We start from the raw sequence: 21,488 nt of genomic DNA, 5'->3' as shown, positions 1-21,488 counted from the left end.
TGGAAGCCTTTACTGTCACCATCACCAATGTATGTGGTGTACATCAGTTTCCTGGTAGCGACTGAGCGATTGAACAGTGTCACTACACCTTCAGTTTCCATTGCCGGAGATGAAGCAGCAGTATTGACGTCGCACACATGATCCGCACTCCACGCTTCAAATTCTGCCTGGGAGACTTTGCCAGAACGCCTGTCGGACCTCCAACGCTGGCAGCTACTGCAATGTTTGCTCAGAACACAGAAATCCAGAACTTGGCCCGTCTCCCACGAAATAGCAAACACCATGCCGTACCGACTTGAAAACCCACGTTTCATCCAGGTGCCGTCAATCGTCACAGCAACTTGGTCTGGGTGATCTGTATCTGGATTACTAAGAGTAGCCTGCTCAGCTGCCTTCAACATGCTTTGCTGAACCACTGCTTCAATACTGGAGCACATAACACTGCTGTGCTCATAGTATGTGCTCTTGGACATGGGACGCGGCAATCCAAGAATGCCAAATAGCGTCGTCATTGCGGAGTACCCTTTTCCGATGCATCTCATAGCCAGTGCAGCTCTCCTGTTAACGTCATAATGACGACCTTGTATTCCCTTTACACCAAGAGCCTGAGTTACGGTTTCACCACATGAGGCACACTGCAAACTGACATGCGGAACAAAACCTTTCAATTGGTCTTCAACAATACTCAGCGTGGGCTGCTGACAAGAGCTGCACAAGGCCGACGAAATCAAGGTGTTCAGGCAAGAGATGTCAACTAGCCGCCGCTGTCCAGCCTCTTCGCCATCCTCTTGATCACTCCCGGAACTGCTATAGTCAGACGCACTGCTGTCACTTTCAAAACAAAATTCTACGAGCTTTCTGTGCGATGCATCTGCATCTAATTCCTCAAACACGTCGTCAGCTTCAGGTGGCGCTGCTCTGGTCTCTGCCGCTTTCTTTGTCCACTGATTTCCTCTAAATTTAGATGATCCTTTCTTCCTTCCTTTACGATGCTTGCGTGAGATGCTGAGGGACATCCGGAAAAACAGTCAGTGCGATCGTGACAATTTGGTCACAACTGTTGAGTATTTTTGTAAGCACGCACGCACGCCCACGCCTACGCCTGAGCCAGCTACATTGTGCAGCTGAACTGATGTGGATCAGTCCTCGTGCTCATCCGCACGAGGAATGACCAGCATGGTTCCCCTGGCAGCGTAAAACCGCTGGAACTGCTATAAATCTATAGGTTACGCCGGATGTGTTTCCAATAAATTCTCAATTCAAATTTTGAATTTTTCAACGCAAAGGGCTAACTTTGACGGGCTGTAGTGCCACACAGAGAGGTCTGACGATGCTAAAATTTCAGTAACATATACTACAGAGCTATACCTTTCATTTGAGATATCAATGAACATATTCTGACAACTTTCGATTTTTTCGATTTTTGACCCGCCTGTGACCCGTCTGCCACCTTAATGGGGCAGTGATGCAGCCTAAACAGTCAATGAGCCACGTGTTTGAATAGGATAGAATGTGTGCTGAAGTCCTCAAGGACATAAACAATAACATTATTTTATCATGAATCATGCGTTGCCGTTGGATGCTTGAGTGGCGTTGGGTAAAGGCTTGGGTGCCTTCTTAGGTGGCGTTATCGGAAGTTTCTTTGGCGGTTCCATAGATGATTTTCGTGGCGGAGCTACTGGGGATTTTCTCGGTGACTTGACCGGAGACGTCAAGGGTTGTTTCTTAGGTTCGTCCATTGGTAGGGACACGGGAGGCTGTACCGGCATGGCGACTGGGATACTGACGGGTGATGCCACTGGAACGACGCTGGGTGATGCTACAGCACCACTATCATTCCCTGGCACATTCCCACCTGTGATCTGCGTCGGCTCTGAGGCGTCTGGACTCTTCTGAGTAGGCACAGTCATAATGTCGTTGTGATGAAAGTGTGCGATGACAGCAGCGACCACCGACACCACAACGCTCAGCCAGACTATAGCATAGCCCCCGCCAAATCGGACCGGGAAGTCAGATCGACCCTTGGGTATGTCTTCACCGTAGGCGAATGGGAGGAAAGCAAACCCTGCTAGCCCCATAGATATAGCTGCACATGGAAATTCAGAAAAACGAGATGAAAACATTTCGCAATTCTCTTGAGATTCAGTTAGACTAGGTTTTCAGCATCCGTAGGAACGCCACCACCCTACAAAGATCTATGGCGCGGATGCAGATCTTAAAGCTAAACGAGAAAGCCTAAGATGTACCACTACGCAACCAGACGCGTTCAGCGTGGCATGCCACGCCATGAAGGTTCATGAAGTGTTGAATACAGCGTAGATCAAACACCATCCTGCAGTACAAAAATTATCGGTGTGTCGTTACGGCTTCTTGAATACAATGCAGCACGTTTGGTCTGGAACAACATAATACCAGTCCTCTCGCTTTTGGCCAGCCGTTCCTCCAAAATATGCTATACTTTCATTCTCAGGCAAGGTAAGGCATCTCATATTTCCAATCGCAATTTATGAACTCATGGTTGCTGTATCTCTGCACAGGGTAGTTCTAAAGCAGCATATATATACCTCTGCACAGATTGTTTTTGCAACGTGGCAAAATGTGGTCAAAAGTTAAGCGATCAAGTCCACCAACTGAACCAGATCTTGAACAGTCAGACGTGCACAATCTAGCAAAAAACTGACAAGGAGTACTGAGACATTCCACAGCATGAAAGTCAGCTTGAGCACTGCTGGATAACGCTAACCAACGAAATGTCTCAATACTCTTTGTCAGTTTTGTGTTAGAATGTGCCCGTCCGACTGCTCAAAATCTGGTTCAGTTGGTGAACTCGATCGCATAACTTGTGCCCACAATTTCCGTGTTACAAATTATATTTTTGTTTTTCTTCAGTTGTTGTGTCAGGCCAGTGACATCATGATATGAGATTGCGCGCTTATATTTTTGTTTTTCTTCAGTTGTTGTGTCAGGCCAGTGACATCATGATATGAGATTGCCCGTGTAAGATGCACGGAGAAACTATGACACTATCTAGAATTACAGGGGTTGGGACTAAGAGGAGCATCATGCCTAGTAGTTGGTCGGAGCAAGTTGTATTGCGTAGATAAGGATAGACAAGAGCAGCATCATAGCAATGGGAGTCGGGGTAAAGAGAAGCATCATAGCAATGGGAGTCGGGGTAAAGAAAACGAGCTGTGACGCATTGATAGGGCACTAGAATGAGGGTGGGTCGACAGGCAGAATTCTCATTGACTATCGCCCATCCTGTCGCTTGAAATGATTCATACCCAGCGTGCCTTACGCGTTAAACAGACGTGTTTCCCAGATACTGTCCTCATGATACCCACCGCTGAGAGCACATAACTGGCTGGCTACAAGTAAGGTTGAACAAAAGGTTATTGTAACTCCAATTATTTTCATGCTTGCGATTATGCTTGCGAATAGTTTGTCCCATGCGTGCACTCACCAGCAGCGGAAAACAGCACACGAGGTCCAAGCTGTGCAACTTTCTGCAGCGTGTCCGCATGCGCACTAGGTGCCTGGATCCGGAACACTGCCTGCAGGATCATCCTCAGCTCAAGCAAAACAGACCATATTGCACCGAATCCCAATAGCAACACGGCTATCACCGAAAAGGCTTGTGCTGATCGAAGAGAACCTACATTATAGTAAAACAGAGTGAGAAACGAACGCAGACAAAAATAGAATCAGCCACAGCCACTGGTTGCATGACAATCTTACCAATCTCCGCTAGTCAACAATCATTCCATTCCATTTATTGCGTAGCATTTTCTTCATACATGTATTGTACATGTACATGTACATGTACATGTACAATACATGTACAATCATGTTCAGTCGCACGCTTACATGTACCGGTACATGTACATGTAAGAAGGCATAGTTGCTTGGTTGCGGTGCGACTTTAAATAAAATACAACAACAACATCAACATCAATAATGACCTTCGCATAAACGGCTATACCATGATTTATTCCTGTAGTGATCATGAACTTCGTTATCAAGCTTCCCAACCACTGATTTCTCATCCCCGCATTAATTTAGTGCATTGTTCTCAAATTCACTCTGGTGTGCTCGAGTGCTGGGAAAACTCGAGCGAAATTCCTTCCAAATGAAGCTATAGCTAGCGTGCATCTGTCGTGAGTCAAGTGGAGCTTCGGGGGACATACGTGTACCTTTGGCACAATGGTCATTCAATGTGTTAGCATATGATTTGTCGTACATGTACATGTACCATGTACACTCAATCTGCGGACAGCATGCTGTTTCGTTCTTTGTGAACTCATCAGCGCAGCACAGAGGAAATGAGGCCGAACATGATAGCAATGAAAATAAAAATTTCCAATCAGGCCCGAACGTACCTTGCCAGAGTGCTCAAACTGACAAGTCAGTGTACCATGTACATGTACGTAATATTGAAATTGCATCGTATAATTATCATTATTTAAATATTATTCTCAAATGTATGTACCTCGTGAACCCATAACTACGGGGCTGTGTGTAATACCTTTATGAATTACCTGTAAAACCTCTTGCAGCGGAGTCATATTTTCTACACGTCACCTCCCGTGCGAATATCGTGTCGGGGAAAGTTTGCAGGCCCCGGCAGTGGCGCCACAGACCGCTCCTTGCTATCCATAGCTCGTCGAAGCGAAACCTCCCCACAGATTCTCGGTCCATGAACGTGTTGTCGAACCATGTGGTAGAAGCTGCGGCAAAATGTAATCACCGAAATAGACCACACAGATACATGAGCATGTACGTGTCCAACCAAACTCTGCTAGCCAACGCAGAACAGACCTCAAGACGATATTTTGTTGAGCCCTATGTTGCCGAATCTTCAACGACTGGTGTACTCTATTTCAGGAAATGTAGGCGCACAAAACATTTCGGTTTAGGAGAACACGACCAATGTCGGTGAACAGACATTTTAAATGAAGATACAGAGAAGCAGTCACCAAGAGGAGGATGTGTGTCAGTGTTTGCACAGCTATGGAAATAGTGTGGTACAAAACAGATGTACCTACGAGTAAAATTGCCGAAAATATAGGTACACCCAAAATAGCGGCTGGAATGCTTGGTGGGCAGGTGATTGAAGAGTGGGCTCATAAGTCAACCAATTGCAACCAAATGCTGTGATACGAAACAAAACTCACGGACACGACCGAATAGATTTGCCCACATGTTACGGACCATTGCCAAGCTGACTTTGACCAGCATCATGGTACTAAGACGGGTACTTTGTTTTGCCAACCATGATATTTTTCATATAATATACATGTACCTCGTTGCATGAATGCGTAAATATTGCATAACGGTCTTTCCAATAACTCACCCCCACCGTTAGGCGCTGCATCTGCCGCTAGGGTTTACCGGGTGTTAGCGGCCGTCGTGAGTTCCCTTCGGGAACGGACACGATAATTTACTTTTACTTTACTTTCCAATACAATAATTATATTTACATTTTACAGTACGGAAGGAGAAAGCGAACAAGCATGATCACGCATTGCAATTTCTAACCTTCCGCAACAATCATGAATATGAAGGCGAGCAGCACGCAGAGGATCAGGGCATTCCGAAGTACTAATATTCTCCTCTCAAGCTCCATGTTTCAGTGCTTTTCAGACTTTCAAGCATAAATCGACCTTGCACCAACGCTGTCCTGAACGAAAATGGGATCACCCATGGTTTTAGTTCGGTATAATATACTCCAGTGGTTGCAATACGACATGCAAGTAGTGGCCGCTGATTACTCAGTAAAATACTAAGTGGTTCGATCACGCGGATTTGGTGATTACATGTATAAGAATTATAATGTTGTCGATGGTAAGATGGATCTCTCTTGCGCGTGGGGTTGGAAGTCATGAGTCAGCCAATCTTTAAATCAAGTGGGCACAAAAATGCGCTACCCTTCATGCAGGAGGCAACTAGCAAGTAATACGACCAGTATGACTCTATGAGGTAGACATGCACTGATCCAGTCCATGTAATCTTTATTATTTTGTTGGTGCCGGAACTGGGAAAAACTGGGGTAGTCGAGACACTCAAAACAACAATCTTTGTAACTAGTGCCGTGATGAGAGTGGTGAGTGCCATCTGCTATACCAACGCCTTCGTCAATCGAGCCAACACAATGATGTTCAACTTCAAGGTGGTGTCTACGTGACGTTAATTATGCAGATTTGTTATAGCTCTTAACTCGGCACTCTCTCACTCGGTCTAAATCAGGGACTCGTACACGCCATGTGGGACCTTGCCCAGTAGTGGTGTGACCGCCGTTATCACGAACGTAACCATATTTGTACATTACGACTTTGTTGATTCTGGCCTTCTTCCCAGATGAGGATGGGTGTAGCTCCGATGCCATTGAAGCACTTCTTTTGCACTGCAACTGTTACTTTTTGAATTAAGTGTTCTCCCTCTCTCCTTCAAGTTTGTTTTGTTTGTTTTGGTAGATTTGAAGGATTGCTCTGAAACCCCTGACTATGGAACAGAGGGTTGCTCCTGCTTGTATCACGAACAGGACAGCTGGAGTAATACGAGTACATGTGTTATATGCATGTACATGTATGCCACCACAAGTGGTGGAAAGATAATGAGCCAATAGAAGCGAGTTCACCAGTAGTATCACTGCTCTACTTGCCTCAGGTATCTATTATTATTATGACAAGTGTTTCATTGAACTGTTCACCCCCATTGCTAAGCGCTGGATCTGCAGCTGCCTGTTCCACGTGTTATAGGCTCTACGAAACTGAACAAAAAAAATGAAATTTAGGTTTTCACTCATTTTCACATGGCTGAGTTCTGTCCACGTTTCAGTCCCCATTGCAGTGAAACTGATGTTGCAGGACCAGTTCCTTGCTAAAGTTATCTTCCTAAAAAGGTGTCATTCCTCCCTGGCAGGCAGGCGTTCTGTTGCGGATGGTGTGAAGCATTTCATTGCCCGAAAGTCTCAGTTGCGAAAAACGTTGGCGGATGGTGGTGTTAGTCGATATGATACAGATAGCGTAATGAGTAGTTTCTAGGTCCTTTTCTTTGCTATAAAAGTATAAATTGATCCTTGGCCTTCCCTCCGAGTCTAGTCATACATGTATAAATGGACAACATTATTCTACGTGTGTATTCTTTTCCAGAAGCAGCGTGAGTGCAAGTAAATTTCTGGTGTCATTAATGCCTACCGGTATAAAACAAAATAAGTTCACAACACAGCATTCTTTGCGTGCCTGAAGCATGCAATTTTCACAATTGGCTTGAAAGGATCAGGGCTCGATTGTACATGTACATGTACAGCATGCCTGTCATGTCGAATAATTATACATGTACATGTAGATGATCTTGGTGAAATGATGGGCACACTCCTAGATGTACAATTTGATGCAGTGGAGCTCTAAAATACAGCAACCCTATCAATACTGACTTCATCACTATGCAATTTGACAATGTGCGTAAGAACAATAATGGCTACGTGTTGTTGTTGTTGTTGTTGAAATTTTATTTTGTATCGCAGACCAAACGGGCAATGGTGCCCAATATTATGATGGCGATAAAGTAACGGCCGAGAGCCAAGGATACAACAAGCAAGCCTCCACGAAAGAGAGAAAAACACAGAAAACACAGACTGCAAATACTCAAAAAGAAAAAAGAGAAAGGGGAAAAAAGAAGAAAAAAGAAGAAGAAGAAAGCACAGTTGAGTCACAGTTGAGTCACGACTCCAAGTCCAAGCCTAGATGCTGGCTAACCATAAAAATAAACCTTTAAAAGTCTCTTGAATGATCTATGGCAGGCGAGGGACTTGAACTCTTGGGGCAGGGCGTTCCATAATTTAACAGCAGAAACGAGCGGCCGACAGTCACCAGAGACTCGCCTGGTGGCAGGGACAACATACGCATTTGGATCGTTGATCCGAGTGACGCCTTCAGTCTGGCGACGTAGGCGCTTGGACAGGAGATTACTATTTCTGGCGGTGTGGATACGAAGCATGAGAAGGCGGAGTTTACAGTGGGCGTTTTGGATGATGGGGATGAGGCCTAGACGGGTGTAGATGGGATCTGTGTGGGAGGGGAATGGCTGGTTGGCAACGCAGCGGATACATCGCTTGTCGAGGACCGAAAGCTGATGCCGTTGGTGCGCAGAGAGAACCGAGAAGAAGGCATTAGATCCATACAACATGTCCGGTAGTATTAACGATCTGTAAAATAGCAGGGCTTGTTGCTCAGTTAAGCAGGAGCGAATGGCTCGCAGCGCCGTCAGTTTCTGGGAGGTCTTCCGTGTAGTAGTTGCAACTTGAGTATCCCACCGAAGCTGGGTGTCGAGATGTAGACCTAGTGTGTGCATGTACATGTATATTGGTCCAGCATAAAGCTGGAATGTGTGTTGATTTCCGGAAAAAATTGAAAACCTAAATAGTTATAATTATGTCGCCAACAGGCACCATCCAAGTATCATCTTGAGGTGTTAGAAAACCAGCATACCTCGCCTGCAACTACCGTAACCAGAACGTCAAGAGCCTCTGATCTGATGGGTTAACCCAATTATGGAGCTGGATTAGAACGGACGGATCTTTCCTTGAGGGTGAAAGTCCTTCACAACTGTCAGTGCTCACATTTCAATGCGGTGTAAAGAGAGCTTTACTTGGTGTCGGCGGTGGTTTCAATCGAGCCGTGGTGGAAATGAGCCAACACAGCAGTCACTGTGCAGGCTATAATGCTGACCCATGCCACGCCATATCCTGCGCCGTACTTTTCCGCCAACTCCACCGTTAGTTGCAGCACAGTATCCGTGAATGTGAACCGAACGCCCAGGAAGCTAAACGCCGAGATTAGCATGAACAGACCTGCGTAACAAACAAACGCGCACGCAAGACCATACAAATAATTCCACAGTATGATAAATTAATTAAAGACTGGGCACTGAAAACCTGTTCCTACATGTACACTGCACACTATACATGTACATGTATGTGCATACGATTATCTAATGCCTCAGTACGCCTGTCAGTTTTGTGATTTGCTATCGCACTGCCTGGCTGACCATCCTTTGGTAACATGTGTGAACCGATAGTCATACCTCGTAACATTGGATCCTTTCCTTGAGTGTTATACATGTACATGAATGGGTATGAGCTTAACACTAGTTCATAACGGAATGACTGTACTCTGCAGTTGAGAATGGTTTTATTCACAACGCCCATACTCCATAGCGTGACACCATACTGTCAGAAAAGAAAGAAAAAATTCCAAGGGGTTCGCGTACCGGGCAGGTCAAGAACTAGGAGTCGTACAACTCCCTGGTCAAGAACCACCTTTCCGCTTCCGTGGGACGCCACCACCCGCTGATCAGGCGTCAGATGCGGCTCCTAAACGGTGGGGGAGGATAGATCAGATCCACCAGCCAGAGGCCAAAGGCCTTAATCCCATTTGCCACATCCATGTTTTACTCATGCCAGGCCATGAGTTCCCAATTAACTGTGGGTCGCAGCACGGTTGGAAAAATCCTTCCGCTTCGAAGCAGGACTTGAACCTGGTACCACTCGTTTCTCAATTATGGTCTTAGACCAACCCACTGTGCCTGCCTAACTGACTGTAAGAACCGAAGCAAAAAGACAACCCAAATTCGAAAATAGACACAACACTCAATTGAAATGTAAGATTGAACACAAAAGCTTCACAAGAAACGGAATTCCGCCACCTTGCAGTTGATTTTCCCCATTTCTCTCCTCATCAATCCATACTTGTCTTTGTACTTGTACATACATCTACATCTACATATACTGTTCTTTCAATCAAATGAACCCCTCGATTAGCACATTGCCTTTATGTCATTTCATAATAATAATAATAATAATAATAATTTTTTAAAGAGGTCGGAGGCGGATAATACTTTAAAACGAAGGTAAGTTATGGGTCGCAAGTATCCACGCAAACACACATCCAGTCATAATAAGGCACTTGTCATAAGTATCCGAACGTTTTTGGTCCCTTCTCATCAAGGATTATACAGGGAATGGCTCAAGTTGGAAAGACTAAAACTTATAATAGCGTAAAGATAATTAGATAACAACACTCGTGGCAAGGTGGAAAATTATCAAGTTTAGCACGACACAAAACTCGAAGGAAAATAATAATAGTGACAACAACATAGTGAGCAAATTAAGTTACATTGTTACCACCTCGACGAGGAGCAACACCAAACAATTGTAGCGACAACACATTTTCTTTTTGTACGCAAAGTTCAGGATCTAACTTACGGATATACAAAGCTTCTAACACAGCCAAATGCAACGCACATCTACCACGTGACAATATTGAGAAAACATTATCACTGTACAACTCACGACAATTGGTACGGGCTGACAGATGTTGCTTGATTGACGAAGTGCGATTCTTAGCTCCATTGGGTGTTGTCTCCTCCAATGTCCCGTCATCTCGCCTCTTCGTGGCATCACCACTATCTGTATCTTCGCGTTTCCACGGCCTTCCACGTTTCTTGACACTAACCGTTGGGTGCGCGATACCCAGTGTCCTTTCCGCTACGTCTCCTCCATTGCGGATTTCTATTGAGCTTCTTACTCCAACTTGTCCGGTGTCCGATATTGAGGTTAGTTTTCGCGGTCTACCACGTTTTCGAATATTGATTGTTGTTGTCACTTCCGTTGTCGTTGTACGTTCGTCCTCACCAGTCCGTATTTTCACTTGGTGGCCTGGCACAAGCGAAACTTTCTAAGCTGGTTGTGTCTCTCGATAGAATTGTATAGCCATTTGTAACACGGACGTGGGAACTTTACTTCCATTTTTACAATATCATTATTATCTTTTCGGAAGTTTAATATTAAAAATCGACCTCACAATTGTTCGAAAGGATCGCTCCCATAATGGAATTTTTGCTGCGATTCACCGGAGGTCAGGGAAGGGTCTTCCAAACACTACCCTGCTGTTTAGGATCATGATGCGGGGCTTCCATAGATCTGAACAAACATGTGGATGTATCACTACTCCAACAATTCGATACATTGGGGCTGCCCGCGTACTAGTTTGTACGTGAAGTGTGTGGGTATAGTGAGGGCTACGTCCCACAAGCCTGTGCAGATTCACAGGAAGTGACAGTTTCGAAGTCTGACAAAAATGTTGAATGGTCTCTGCTGGGATGACAACTGCACCATAGCTCAGTGGGTTTTTTTAACACACCAAAAAAGAAAAAAAAGATCAGAGCATCGGTAGCCTCAAGTAAAGGTCCCCGGTTCGATTTCTGATGGTGACAGTCAACTCTTTCCTTAGACTTTTCCCTTTCGCATTCCCTAAACTTATGAATATTCCAATCAACGATTACAATTATTATACTTGCCTAATGCTGTGATCAATAGCGTGGTCGTAACCAGAGCGCTGACTAGCAATCCGACCTTCAGCTTGATCGACGAACCCTCAGTAGCACCCATAGTCTACTACTACTACGGCTGCTACTACTACAGTGCTTGCAACTGAAATCCGACCCCCCCTAGCGTCTCCTACGAATCGCTAACGCGGCTAGCGCACCGCTAGGGGGGTCGGATTTCAGTTGCCAGCAGTGTACTAATGCTAAAAGACGCCATGCTTGTTCAAACTTGACCCATTGTGCATACTGAACCTCAACGCTTACTACAAGTATTTTCTAAAGTGGACATTGAACGCTTCATGTGTCATAATGTACATGTACTTTGCATGATATGCATGACTTTGTGTAGTTATGAACGAGAAGAGAAAGTCCATGGAGTGTAGGGGTTTCCACAAAAAGTTCTGAATATTTTCTGAATTTTGGCGATTTTTGATTTTTTTTATGAGTTTTGAGTCCCTTTTGTTGAATTTTGCCATGCAGTACCCACTTGCTTGTTTGTAGTGCCACTTCCGAATTACAGCTCGCTGGTAATCATGTTCAGATGAATTGGGTGAGCATGCGTCATCCTCATGACAGTTTTATGCCTGTCCTTAGCAAGTAAGTCTCTTGTGTGAATATCATTGGCACGCCTTTGTGACCAAGAAGACGTTTCAAAGGCGTTCAAAGCCTTTATAGTGTCTTGGCGGGGAGCGCAGGGGTGGATCCAGGGGTTCCTCAGAACCCCCTAAATTTCGTAAATGTACTACTGGCAACCATATGCGTTGTCCATGTACATGTACATGTAATTTGAAGTATCAGCTACATGTACTAGCATTCAGTTTTGACTATACTGGAACCCCCCTGTAGAGATCGCTGGATCCGCCGCTGGAGCGTATCTGGTATCTGTGTGGGTTCAATGCGATGGCAGTGCCGCAAGTGGAGAATTCTAGCCACAAATAAGCCAGCGAATTCCTTGCACTCCGTCGGGCAATTAAAATCCATCACGCGGTGATTCACGCGGGGTGTAACTGCACCATGGAATGTTTGCTCGGAAGTGGACAGGCGGTGCAGAGTATTCACACGAGAAAGTTCAAATCTTGCACGTTGCGTGAGTATTTTGTGACTGAGAAAACTAACATCGTAAACACAATGCTCATGTTCAAGTTCAAAAGGCCATTACTGGATCCCTCTTCGCACACTAATGCATACTACGATGTACAGCGGAACTCTCTCTCTCTGCTATTGGCGCGCCTGGTTGTGATGAAGCCGAGACCCAAGGTCGGCAGAGCATCCCAGACCACGCCACCACTCCCCTTATTCATGGCTCACACATGACGGGTTTACGTGGCTCTAGTAAAAAAATAAAAAAAATAAAAAAATAAAAAAACTCAAGCCCTGTTCACATTCGATGTAGCGTCGGCGTGAGCTGGTCTGGACAGCGTGTGTGGAGTTTGTGTGCGGGTGTGGGTGGGTGGGCGTGCGTGTGTACATACTGGATAAGATAGACTGGGAGGGTGGGGAGCGTGCTTTCCGAAGGGAGGTGGACCATACCGCTGAAGATAATTATCATCTACATTGTAGTGTCATGTGACTAGATGCATGAAGCCCATGCATACATGCATTCCGATATCATTCCCATCATCATGATCCACTTACATGATCTAGCATTCCATTCCTCCTTCCCACTTTAGCCCGTATGTATAATATCTAGTAGATTGCATGTGTTCTAGGTTCTTTGTCTTATCGTAGTACAACAGTTAGAACTAAGGTCTTGGCTCTCTGGTTGGTCTGGTTAGACTAAAGTACGAAACACTACATGGTGGCAGCGGTGGGATAGCCATGTCTTCTTCGGACCCCAGCTCGGTTCAACCCGCTTCCCGCGGATCTTCCCCCGCCGGTGGCGGAGGCAGCAATGGTGGTTCAGGTAGCTCCTCCGGTGGAGCGCCTTCTACGTCTTATTCGGCGCCCGAGCCCGCCCAGGTTTTCTGTTCCTTCAGGGCACTGATTGGCACCTCGCACTACTCGCGTACCGCAACACTCCCTTGGAGAATGGTAAGAGTCCAGCCCAGCTTCTGATGAACCGCCAGCTGCAGTCACTCTTACCTCTCTCTCCAACACAGCGACAGTCGCATCCAGTCGATCAGAGCGACCTGCGTGCCGCGGATCAGCGCTTAAAGGATCGCCAAAGCACCAACCATGCCAGTCGCCATGCAGCCCGGACACTGCCGTCTCTGTGTCCCCAACAGCCTGTGTATCTACCTGATCGTGAAGAGTCTGGCCACGTGATGAGCCAACCAGCCTTGCGCTCCTACATCGTAGCAACCCCATCGGGCCAGTTCAGACGCAACCGGCGGCACATTGTCCCAATGCCAACGCCGCAACAGTTGCCGCCTGCTGGTCACTCTGCCGCTACTACCGATCCTGATCCCCCAGCCAGTCAACCTTCTACTCCGCCGTGTCCTGCAGTTCCCAACTTGCCATCGACCCCTCCAGCTCAAGACCAGCCTGATAAGTATGTCACGGCTCGCGGCCGTGTCGTTCACGCTCCCGATCGCTTCTAACTTTGGTCTCTCCAAACAACATACTCCACTCTTCTGTCTCTCCCTCTCTTGCTCGTTCTCTTTTCTAATGGCTTGCATGTGCCTGTGTGTCCTCTGTACACCCTTAGGTCTTTTCTTCGTAAGAGGAGAGGATATACATGTACATGTACAATGCACTATACTAGAATACTCCCTCGGACAGACCAGTGCTTTCAGCACTCTGTAATGGATCCCTTCTGCAACGGTCTTATTGTTTTCATTTTCAAAGTCGTCCAGTTAGGTATCTTCTCCATCTTCTTAATCTACTGCCATATTTGCTCTTACGACCTCAAAGAAAGGGAGGTGTAGTGTCATGTGACTAGATGCATGAAGCCCATGCATACATGCATTCCGATATCATTCCCATCATCATGATCCACTTACATGATCTAGCATTCCATTCCTCCTTCCCACTTTAGCCCGTATGTATAATCTAGTAGATTGCATGTGTTCTAGGTTCTTTGTCTTATCGTAGTACAACAGTTAGAACTAAGGTCTTGGCTCTCTGGTTGGTCTGGTTAGACTAAAGTACGAAACACTACATACATGTACATTGGTCATTTTGCCTATTCTGCCGTTGCACGCGTATGTTCACCTCATTAAGTAAATAAAGTAAATTATCGTATCCGTTCCCGAAGGGAACTCACGACGGCCGCTAACACCCGATAAACCCTAGCGGCAGATGCAGCGCCTAACGGTGGGGGTGAGTGGGTAAGTCTCACAACCACTGGCACAAGTGCCGAAAGCGACCCCATTAGCTGCATCCATGTACCCCTTGTGCCTGGCCACAAGTTCCCAGTTGACTGTGGGTAGCAGCACGGCTGGAAAAACCGCTCCCAGGCAGGACTTGAACCAGGTACCTCTCGTATCTCAATCATGGTCTTTGACCAACCCACTGTGCACCTCATTGGCCTCGCTCATTCCTCATTATTTCCTTTAGTTCATTTGGCTTATGCGAAGACAAGCCACGCTTGCTTGGCGAACAAGCAAAAAAAAAAAATTCACGGTTCGCGTGAGACTCGGCCAAAGGCCCAGTTTTCCGCATCCGCAGGAACGCCACCACCCTCTTGGATCAAGGCGCAGATGCAGCTCCTAAGCGGTGGGAGGTGAGTAGATCAGACCCACCACAAAGTGGTCAAAGACCGAAATCCCATTCACTGCATCCATGTTTCCCTCGTGCCAGGCCACGAGTTCCCAATTAACTGTGGGTCGCAGCACGGCTGGAAAAATTCCTTCCGCTTCCAAGCAGGACTTGAACCTGGTACCCTCTGTTTCTCAATCATGGTCTTAGACCATCCCACTATGCCTGCCTGCACAATAATAAAATAATAATGTACATTGTATTTTTTGCACTTGAAATTCACAACAATGAGCAACTTGTGCATTTTGACCGTTATAACTCTGATCGGCTTTGTGTTGACCAGATTGGCCTTTGCTTTGGTAGACGCTAGCCTGTTTTCTCGATTACATGTATGTGTGTGTACATGTACATGTACCTCTTGGTTGTAAGTTTGGAGGGGGGTCAAGATTCAAGAAACACAACACATTTACAAGCGCTCCCTACCCGAGTTGGACGTTTTTGTTAGCATGTCAATACTGTGTCTACACCAGCAAAACGGCAATGCAATACATACAGTAAAACCTGTCAAGGCGACCGCTCGGATAAGCGACCACCTGTCCCAGACGATCAATGCGGCCAGAACCAAGGGATGCTTCCCCAGCAAAATAACCCTGGATAAGGAGACCGCCTGCTTATAGAGACTACACTTTGAAGGTCCCTTGAGCGGTCGTCCTAGACAGGTTCACTGTAATATGAAAGAACACATCGATGCAAGCACTAACCTAGGGAGGTAATCATCAGGAGCACTGTCACCAATGCGCTGGCTAGCAATCCGAACTTCAACCGCCATGCTGGATCCGTGCTGACACACATGCCTCTTGAACAGTGTAGTTCTGTCACTACTGTGAACCGTGGTTGGAAAGGCCAGTTGGTACAATAAAGCGCTTGGTTACGCTCCAACAGCTCTGGGAGAAGACGAAGCGCAATTGATTCAGCGCATTCAACGAATGGCCAATTATTGGTACAATAAAACTCTTGGTTATGATTCAACAGCCTTGCGAGAAAACCGAGCGCAAAGGATTGATGAAAATTCAAAGAACTGTCCCTGGACCTCTACAATCCAAGTTTGCACCTGTTATTTATACTCAATTTGAGGACGCTGAAGTACGAGTGGTTTCCCATTAGGTCGAACCCTATCTGTGCGAGCCGTCCAATTCCTGGTGGTGCGGCAAATGGGTACATTTGGGGAACCTGGAACGTTGCGCCAAAGTTCTTGACGAGCTGCGTAAAGGGATGCGAAGTGGGACGAACCAATGTCAGTAACACGAATAAGCAGATTGGAGAATATCTACATTAATAACCGTTTCTTGGTGAAAGCTCAGCTTGAGTGTTTTGCCTGTGACAAACGAGGTTTCCTTCTGGGCAGATTCTGGCGCAATGACAACCTAATAAAATTAATGGCATCGGATGATCCTTTGCTGAAACAGTTTGCGCACGGATGATATGGCGTGACTCTCGTTGACAGTCGCCAACACCTTTGCACACTGATATCAAAATACGAAAGACGCAGTGCGCATTGGCACGGCGATGAAGTCTTGGCAAGCAGGGTAGAAAATTCGAGGAATGCATCCATTGTTCACACCAATATCACATTTGTGCTTAGACCCACTTTTACTGATAGCTAGGAGCAATATCGCGTCCTGGGATTGGAACTTTCAGTCCTCCCCAAAGTAACACACCTAGTACAGGTTTAAGTTATGGACCTACAGCCAGTGTGACAACTGTCACAGTATTCGGAGGACCGTTGGTTCGGTGGAATATTTGGCAGGTGACTCTAAAATACATGTACATGTACATGTATGTGTTGGAACACGAAACAGCAGTGAAGCAAGCAAGGCGAGCCTGCTGCAACATCAGACAATAATGGGCGCTTTCGATTACACATTTGGGCACAGGTTTTATAATTCTCGAATGAACAGAATGAACGGATTGCGGCCATGTAATTTTGTAAATGAACGACTACACATAAAAATCGTAAAAGGGGATCACGTGGGATCCCGTGCACCCTTGCGCGCACGTGGACCTACATGTAGCAAGGCGTTATACATGTACATGTACATGTACATGTAAATGCACGTCGAGTGGGTCAATTCTGGAACTACCAATTCTGAAATTGCCAATTCCGCCCTCTCTTCAGAATTGACGGAATTGGAACTGACGTGACGATGGAATTTGTGTAATCGAACGGTGCGTCCACCATGACTAATTCTAGAATTGACCGAAATGTGTGTATTCGAACGCGTCCATTGTGAATGTCTTCACTCACCAAACATAATACTAGTTATATACAGAAGTTCGGATTTCCTCGTAGGTCCCTGATTTTCGTGGCAGTTCTTTTCTTCGCGGCGTTGGAGATGAATACTCAAAGGGCAAAAGCAGTAATGTTCGCAGGTCGAGGTTTTGAACTAACATGTAGAAGTGAACTGCTGCTCGTAACCTTGAACCTTTCGTCGCGAATCCACAGTGTACTTTTCTCGAATCAGTCGGAACTCATTCCTTCCCCGACAAAGCAATGTCCTTGATGTCGCCGTCAGCTCTCTGGCTGTGAGGTAGAAATTGTGGATGTTGACTGAAGCTGCCATGGCTGGCTAACACCCCTCCTTTGCATAGGCTTTGCCATCGGAGGTTGATTTAAAATAAAATAAGCACATTTTTGGCACCAAGTTTACTTCCATTTAGTTGGTCTAAGACTTTGATTTAGAAACAGATGTTATCAATCTCAATTCCTGCTTGGAGACGGAAGGACTTTTTCCAGCCACGCTGCGACCCCCAGTTCATTGGGAACCCATAGCCTGACAAGGGGGAAGTATGGAAGCAGCGAATGGGATTTTTGTTCTTTAACCACTTTGCTGGGTCTGATCTGCTCACCTCCCACCACGTTAGGCCGCGGTCACACATGAAAAGCTTGCACCGCTTTTACGGAGGCGGAAAGCGGAACTACCGCAGCCGCTTTGGCGGACCACACGATGCAGCGGTCACACATACACATGTAGACTACTGTGCTCCTCAACGCTCCGCTTTGGCGGAGAGAATGCAAATGCAGCACGTCCTATGAAATTTTAGATGTTCTTGTCCGAGTTGAAGCGACCTTCGCTTGTACAAGTAGAGCTATCGTGGATCGCTGACATGCTGCTGAATGTCTCCTGTCAAGTACACTCGTGGATTTGGGGCGCATTCACTGCGGCCCAGTACGCGTAACTTACGCCTCCGCCGTTGCCGAGGCAACGGCGGAAGCGTAACTTACGCTTTGGTGGAACCGCCAAAAAAGTGCATGTGTGACCGGGGCCTTAGGAGCTGAATCAGCGCCTTGATCCTTGGGGATGGTGGCGTTCCCTCGGATGTGGAAAACTCGGCCTTCAGCTGAGTCTGACGTGAACCGTGAATTCTTATTGTGGAATGTTTCTTTGCGTCCTTGAATCGTGGTTTGACCGTTTTGTCCAATGATCTCGCCAGTATCGTCATCGACATGCATGTACATCCGCAAACGTCATTCTCGGCTGAGACTTTCAGCTCATGCTTGTCTTCGTTGCGCTTACCTTCACCTCCTATTAGCATAATATGTTAACATAGGAGGTGAAGGTATAACTTAGAACCTTCCAAGTTGGAAGGCTGCTGAATTGCGCATCCAAGAACTGATAGCCAGGCACTTGTAGAACGTCAGGACCGTCGGTCAGTGTCGTGCAATGTTATCGCATGAGCTGATTGTTTAGTAGCTTGTGATGTACAGTGTAAGTGGACATTATACCATAACTTGTAGTTCCTTGGTCCTTTTTCTTTTATCTTATTTTATATTTTTACTTGCATTTCTAGTATTTTCTACCAATATACCGGTGTAGTATCCCTGGCCCTACTGTATTCATGCTAGCACGCGACACTGCCGGTTACTCCTAAGTGCTTCTCCCAGCAACCACTTTAATACTTTGAAGTAGGACTACTAGACAACCCTGCCTGCAGACCGGTACGGCATGACCTGTATACATGTTGCACACATTCATGCTGTACTACATTACATTGATTCCTATAGCCCGTTCCTCATCACTAACTCTTTTAATTACTAGTTCTAAGATATCTTCCGCTTCTCTTCTTCTGCCAGATGTCTTCCCAGAATCCATGTCCTACCTCGCACACAGTCAAATGGCTTTTCCAACCGCTGTCCTCTTAGTAACCTTCACGCCCAATTACCCTGCCTGCCATTCACATTAGTTTCCTTCATACTGTTAGATTGCATTCCTGTTACCTAATGGTTGCTCGCTACTTAGGTCCATTCTTCCTCCTACCTATTCCTTTCACGTTAGCTCCTTGTACGTCTTCTCCTTGCACTACTATTTCTCCCCTTGCCATGTATATGCTGTCTATGCTATATAAGCCCTATCTGCTCTACCAGAGATCAGTTTAGTTTAGAGCAGAACAGAACAGAGTCCCTCCTGGCAGATTGAGCCGGAGCAGTTATATTCCGTTCAGAGTCCCTCCTGGCAGATTGAGCCGGAGCAGTTGTAACCATAACTTCAGGCAGATTGAGCCAAGAAACCTACTTCACAGTCTTATTGTGTGTGCCTCCATCCGACTACTCGGCTACCCACTACACTGGTGGCAGCGGTGGTTCAATTTTATAATTGCTAGATTCGAACCCACCTAGTATCTGTATTGCAGTGATGGCAGCGGCGCTACAGAACTGATGGCAGCGGTGAATTGTTTTATTGGTGTAACCGTTACCAGCATGGCCCAACCTGATGCGTCAGTCGCCGCTACTCCTTCGCCCGCCACGTCTCCCCCTAACCCGAAATAATGACGGACAGCGTCTCTACCGATCAAGCTCCATGTCCAACGTAAGCTAATTCCCGATATGGCCTTTTCTTTCCTGTCTTCCTTCAGTCTTCCTGTTCTCATCAGTCTTCCTTTATGCGAGTGAGTGAATCCAGTTTAGTCCGGTAGGCGTCCGATCATGGTGAGCCACGGTCTACCTAGCTAACCTGGGATAATGTGTGTTAGAGTGCCCTTTGTCCAGTTCAGTTTGGAACTGTGAACTATTTTTATGGCTCAAACGCCATGGTGGTACAGCAAGTGTGCTGTGCGTCCTATTTGGAGGACAATATTCCCTTTTGACCCCGTGAGATGGTGAGAACCTGGTGTGCTTCTATTTTTGATTTGTTATCAGTTCAGTTCTTCTGTCTACTCTAAAAACGTTATCATTTCCGATATTATTTGCCATATTCCGGTTGACGCTCTACAAGTAATACGCTATCTACTATCTACTATGACGTTCTCACCGCCTCCTATGATCTGCTGCTGAGCTCGAGCTACTACTACTACTACTAGTGTCAGTTGTCACCCTTTCGTCCGAATATCAAGCACTCTGTTCAAGATTCAAGAATACCTGTACGTGAATGCAAGTTAGATGTCCAGTCCACCTACTGACGGTGTCTTCCAGTGAGTAGTGCTCAGCATACAACAACGAACTCTCTGTCTAATCACGAGGGCGTGATTTAGTGTAGGAAGGGAGGGTGTAGTATCCCTGGCCCTACTGTATTCATGCTAGCACGCGACACTGCCGGTTACTCCTAAGTGCTTCTCCCAGCAACCACTTTAATACTTTGAAGTAGGACTACTAGACAACCCTGCCTGCAGACCGGTACGGCATGACCTGTATACATGTTGCACACATTCATGCTGTACTACATTACATTGATTCCTATAGCCCGTTCCTCATCACTAACTCTTTTAATTACTAGTTCTAAGATATCTTCCGCTTCTCTTCTTCTGCCAGATGTCTTCCCAGAATCCATGTCCTACCTCGCACACAGTCAAATGGCTTTTCCAACCGCTGTCCTCTTAGTAACCTTCACGCCCAATTACCCTGCCTGCCATTCACATTAGTTTCCTTCATACTGTTAGATTGCATTCCTGTTACCTAATGGTTGCTCGCTACTTAGGTCCATTCTTCCTCCTACCTATTCCTTTCACGTTAGCTCCTTGTACGTCTTCTCCTTGCACTACTATTTCTCCCCTTGCCATGTATATGCTGTCTATGCTATATAAGCCCTATCTGCTCTACCAGAGATCAGTTTAGTTTAGAGCAGAACAGAACAGAGTCCCTCCTGGCAGATTGAGCCGGAGCAGTTATATTCCGTTCAGAGTCCCTCCTGGCAGATTGAGCCGGAGCAGTTGTAACCATAACTTCAGGCAGATTGAGCCAAGAAACCTACTTCACAGTCTTATTGTGTGTGCCTCCATCCGACTACTCGGCTACCCACTACACCTGTACATGTGCCCTCACTGCCAGAGCAAGTCGAAGATGGTCTGCATCCTGTACCCGACGCGTCGTATTCTATACCTTGGTAATCTGGAACGGAAAGGTCCAGATTCAGCCTCATAGAGTCATGCGAGGCTCTACTACTAATTGCAATGGATGTCTCCCCACTAAGACG

The 21,488-nt window shown here is 46.2% G+C and overlaps 1 protein-coding gene and 1 long non-coding RNA gene across 3 annotated transcripts; both read right to left on the bottom strand.

The window, feature by feature from the left end:
• Positions 1–1,457: 1,457 nt before the first annotated feature.
• LOC135829445 (uncharacterized) lies at positions 1,458–5,705 on the bottom strand. Of its 2 annotated transcripts, none has more exons than XM_065341850.1 (4): positions 5,539–5,705; positions 4,539–4,727; positions 3,464–3,655; positions 1,458–2,086 (listed from the first exon to the last, which is right to left on the bottom strand). In XM_065341850.1, the coding sequence occupies exons 1-4, from the start codon at positions 5,624–5,626 to the stop codon at positions 1,563–1,565; spliced, it is 993 nt and encodes a 330-aa protein (XP_065197922.1). In that variant the 5' UTR covers positions 5,627–5,705; the 3' UTR covers positions 1,458–1,562. The 2 variants fall into 2 exon arrangements, with proteins under 2 accessions (XP_065197922.1, XP_065197923.1); XM_065341851.1 differs by lacking the exon at positions 5,539–5,705 and adding an exon at positions 5,354–5,512.
• A 1,723-nt stretch (positions 5,706–7,428) lies between these two features.
• On the bottom strand, positions 7,429–16,303 carry LOC135829444 (uncharacterized). The gene is made up of 2 exons (XR_010555824.1): positions 15,786–16,303; positions 7,429–8,851 (listed from the first exon to the last, which is right to left on the bottom strand). It is a non-coding gene; the product is annotated as an uncharacterized LOC135829444 (long non-coding RNA).
• Between the last annotated feature and the right edge of the window lie 5,185 nt (positions 16,304–21,488).

The sequence above is a fragment of the Sycon ciliatum genome, chromosome 13, assembly GCF_964019385.1.
Source record: "Sycon ciliatum chromosome 13, ocSycCili1.1, whole genome shotgun sequence".
Taxonomy (NCBI): Eukaryota; Metazoa; Porifera; class Calcarea; order Leucosolenida; family Sycettidae; genus Sycon; species Sycon ciliatum.
Note: the sequence above shows the minus strand (reverse complement) of the source record. Positions and strands in the feature narration are given on the sequence as shown.